Here is a 3450-nt window from a genome sequence, read left to right on the forward strand (position 1 = left end):
AAATTTACATTAATATTTTATGCACATTAACGAATTATCTGTCATCGTAATTTTAAATTAAATATTCCGTGACATAATATATAACATTTCGACGCAAATATTAGACAAAGAATATCAACTATTGCTAAGTTTATCCTTCAACGGCTTGATAAATGTTTCAAATATCAAATATATTATATTTCAGGCAAAACGACTGTGCTGTATAAGATCAAACTGAACGAGAACGTGTGTACCATCCCGACGATTGGGTTTAACGTGGAGGAGGTGTCCCCGTGTAAGGGGGTATCCTTTACCGTGTGGGATGTCGGCGGTCAGGAGAAGATCCGGGCACTATGGAGACATTACTTCCAAAACACAGAAGGTGAGTGGACTCCGGTTAAGCGCCAAGTAATTATAAGGCGCAAGATATTTTATCCTTATTTCCAAATAGTCATTTAGCTCAATTTAACTTTATGTATTTAACAACAATTATGAAACCATTTTTGTAATTTATATTAATCACTATTGCTTGCCCGAATGGTAGTGCGCAGGGGGGGTGGGGGTCTTAATATGGAAGGAAACCGGAGCAGCCGTAGAAAACCCATATGAAATGTTGTGTGTATGGTCATCATTTTTAAACATCGTATCTCCTTTCACAGGTCTGGTGTTTGTCGTAGACAGCAATGACAGGGAGAGAATCAATGAAGCCCGAGAGGAGCTGTTCGGTATACTTGACAATGATGAGATGAGAGGTGTCCCGGTTGTCGTGCTTGCAAACAAACAAGATCTCCCATGTAAGTTTAAAATTGGTAAACACATAAACATAATAATATTTTTGTCGGATTAATGTATATCTCATGAGAGGTTTGGAATCAGTCCCTTATAATTATATCTACAAGAACTTTCAATAAATCGTTGCCATTTAGATCAATGCACATTTTATATATCGTTTATTTCGTTTTAGATGCCATGAACACATCGGATATAGCCGAAAAGATGTGCCTGACGAAACTAACTGGGCGGAAGTGGTTTGTACAGGGAGCATGCGCAATGACTGGCGAAGGCATTTACGAAGGCATGAAAGAAATGGCACGGCTCACGAAGGAAAACAAAAAAAACTACAGATGAAACAGCGATATTTGTAAACGCCCTGATATCTCTAATGGATAAAATCAAGTCTTAGGACAATATTCTAGGACTGACGTGATGCCCTCCTGTCACTGATGATGTGTACGTACTTACTTGTACGTGTGTTCGAATGAAAAATGAATCGCTGAAGCGAAAATCTTCATTGAATCCTTGATTTAATACTGATAAGACGAAAGTCAAACACTGCTTAAGGACGAAAGTAAGATGAACACTTGTGTTATAAACGTGGATTTATGCGCGATTATATATACAGCTGTACATATGGTGTGTACAAGATAATGCAGCATTTGTGGGAGTCTGGCTGTACGCTAGATACACGAGTAGTGGGATATGTGTTGAAAATATATATGTGGAACACGAGTTGTGTAATATTATCTGTGTAATATCCTGAATCATAAACACACCTTGTATATATGTGTCACACGACACAATAATGTGACCAGATCATATGTATCTATGATTTGATGTAGATTTTATTTCATGATCTGTGATAGATTACTTGACGACGTTGTTTTATTATTTTTTTTGTGGAATATTAATGATATCAATAACATGAATTGTTAACATTTCAAATGTATACCTTAATGTTTTGGATATTACTTATTCAATAAATTTGTAAATTTGCATAACATATTTGATTTTAAGTATGTTGTCGCTGGCTTGTTATATGCGTACAACACGATGGAAATGTTACAGAGTGAAATATGTCACCCGGATCTTCCCGTCTGATATGACTGCATTATTTTAGATACATAACATGAAGTATTAGCTAGACAGGTGAAGATGAGTCCTATGTTTCGTTACAGTCTGATTCATTGACGAACCTATAGGTCCTGACGCTGCCTAATCCACATTAGAAAAAAAAAGGATTTTTTCTACAGCATCATTGATTGTATCTTAATCAAGAGGAAGTCTATAATTCATGAAATTGACTCGGAGATCAATATTTAATTGATACTATCAAAATGCTCTCTACCAAATGCAGTACTTTTCTCTTGACGATTTGCGTAAGCTCCGTTTTGTTTAATGACGAAAACTCAATTGGTTTATGGACTTGACGTCGTCTCGTTTAATATTGTTTCTCGGGTTCACATACTACATATTTACCTCATTAAGCGTCCATAATTGATAAATATTTCCATCTGATAGAGAAATGATAATACGGAAAATAAGCAAACCTACAATACCGTGTGCAGCTATACTTGATGTTATAAGAGTGCATCGCAGCAGACGAGTGTGTAAACGAGCGTTATCTCCGATATCTGATAAAGAATGGTACTTAAAACGTCCATAAATTCATCTCTCAAACAATGAGCGGCGTTATTTCTAATACAGGCTATCTATAATTGGTCTTAATATGCATGTTATGTTTTTCAGTGATATTTATCCCGAATCCATGTTCAGTTCGCTTCCTGAAAACTTGAAATGTCGGAGCCGATAAAATTCGTTGTTTTAAATCAGCTTTGCTTGCAACGTCAACCTTTTCCCCGATCATTGCGAAATTGCGGACGTTTATACATTTATTACGTATGACATTCGTGGATGTTTCGATAAGACGGTAAATTACAAACAACAATTTGCACAATGAAGAAGATCAATTAATACTTCAAACATCAAAATTGTGAGAAAAAACCACTATCATAAATAGTTACTCCTAAACTCTTGGCTATCAGGTATTAACGCTTTTTTCTGGACCATAGCTGTTATAGGACGTAAAACAAAACCTTACTCTGGAACACAATATGAAGTCTATATCATTTACGAAATTACTATCACCACCTCTTTTCACATTCCGATTGAAAGTTGAGTTGTACAAATTCTACGTCATTCTACGTGTTATGAAAACAGTCTAGAAAGAGTCATGTGCGTTTAGATATAACTGGACTAGAGCTACGTAAATTTTTCGTGATAAACAAGATATTAAAACAACGAATAAACAATCCACCGCGCACACTTTTCACTAGAGCCCTTATTTCATAAAGTGTATGTATGACCGTATACCAACCAGTTATCGGAAATTCGGTAAAGTGCATATAACAGAAAAGGAAAAATACAACGGGCTAGACAGGGATTCGAATCTGGGACCTCCGAACTCTAGCTAGACGCTCTATCAAATGAGATACCTGGTCGCCGGCGATCGACACTGCATGCAATAAATAAATCATAGATAGAATTCAAATCATCTACGATATATAGAATGAATACACACCCACTCTTAAATAAAGGAAATAACGGGAGGCAGTACGCACCGGAACCGGTGCAGAGTCCGGGAGAAATAACAGCTTTTTAGGTCACCTGAGCTTTAGCTCAAGTGACCTATTG

General features: G+C 36.5%; 1 protein-coding gene across 1 annotated transcript; it reads left to right on the top strand.

Moving 5' to 3' along the window:
- Positions 1 to 184: 184 nt before the first annotated feature.
- Positions 185 to 1712, top strand: LOC110444527 (ADP-ribosylation factor-like; the record flags this gene model as incomplete). The annotated part of the gene is made up of 3 exons (XM_021488896.1): positions 185 to 361; positions 639 to 773; positions 944 to 1712. Coding segments are annotated over 3 exons (476 nt in total), but the record flags the coding sequence as incomplete, so codon positions are not given.
- Between the last annotated feature and the right edge of the window lie 1738 nt (positions 1713 to 3450).

Source organism: Mizuhopecten yessoensis, unplaced genomic scaffold (assembly GCF_002113885.1).
Source record: "Mizuhopecten yessoensis strain PY_sf001 unplaced genomic scaffold, ASM211388v2 hete_36138566, whole genome shotgun sequence".
NCBI lineage: Eukaryota > Metazoa > Mollusca > Bivalvia > Pectinida > Pectinidae > Mizuhopecten > Mizuhopecten yessoensis.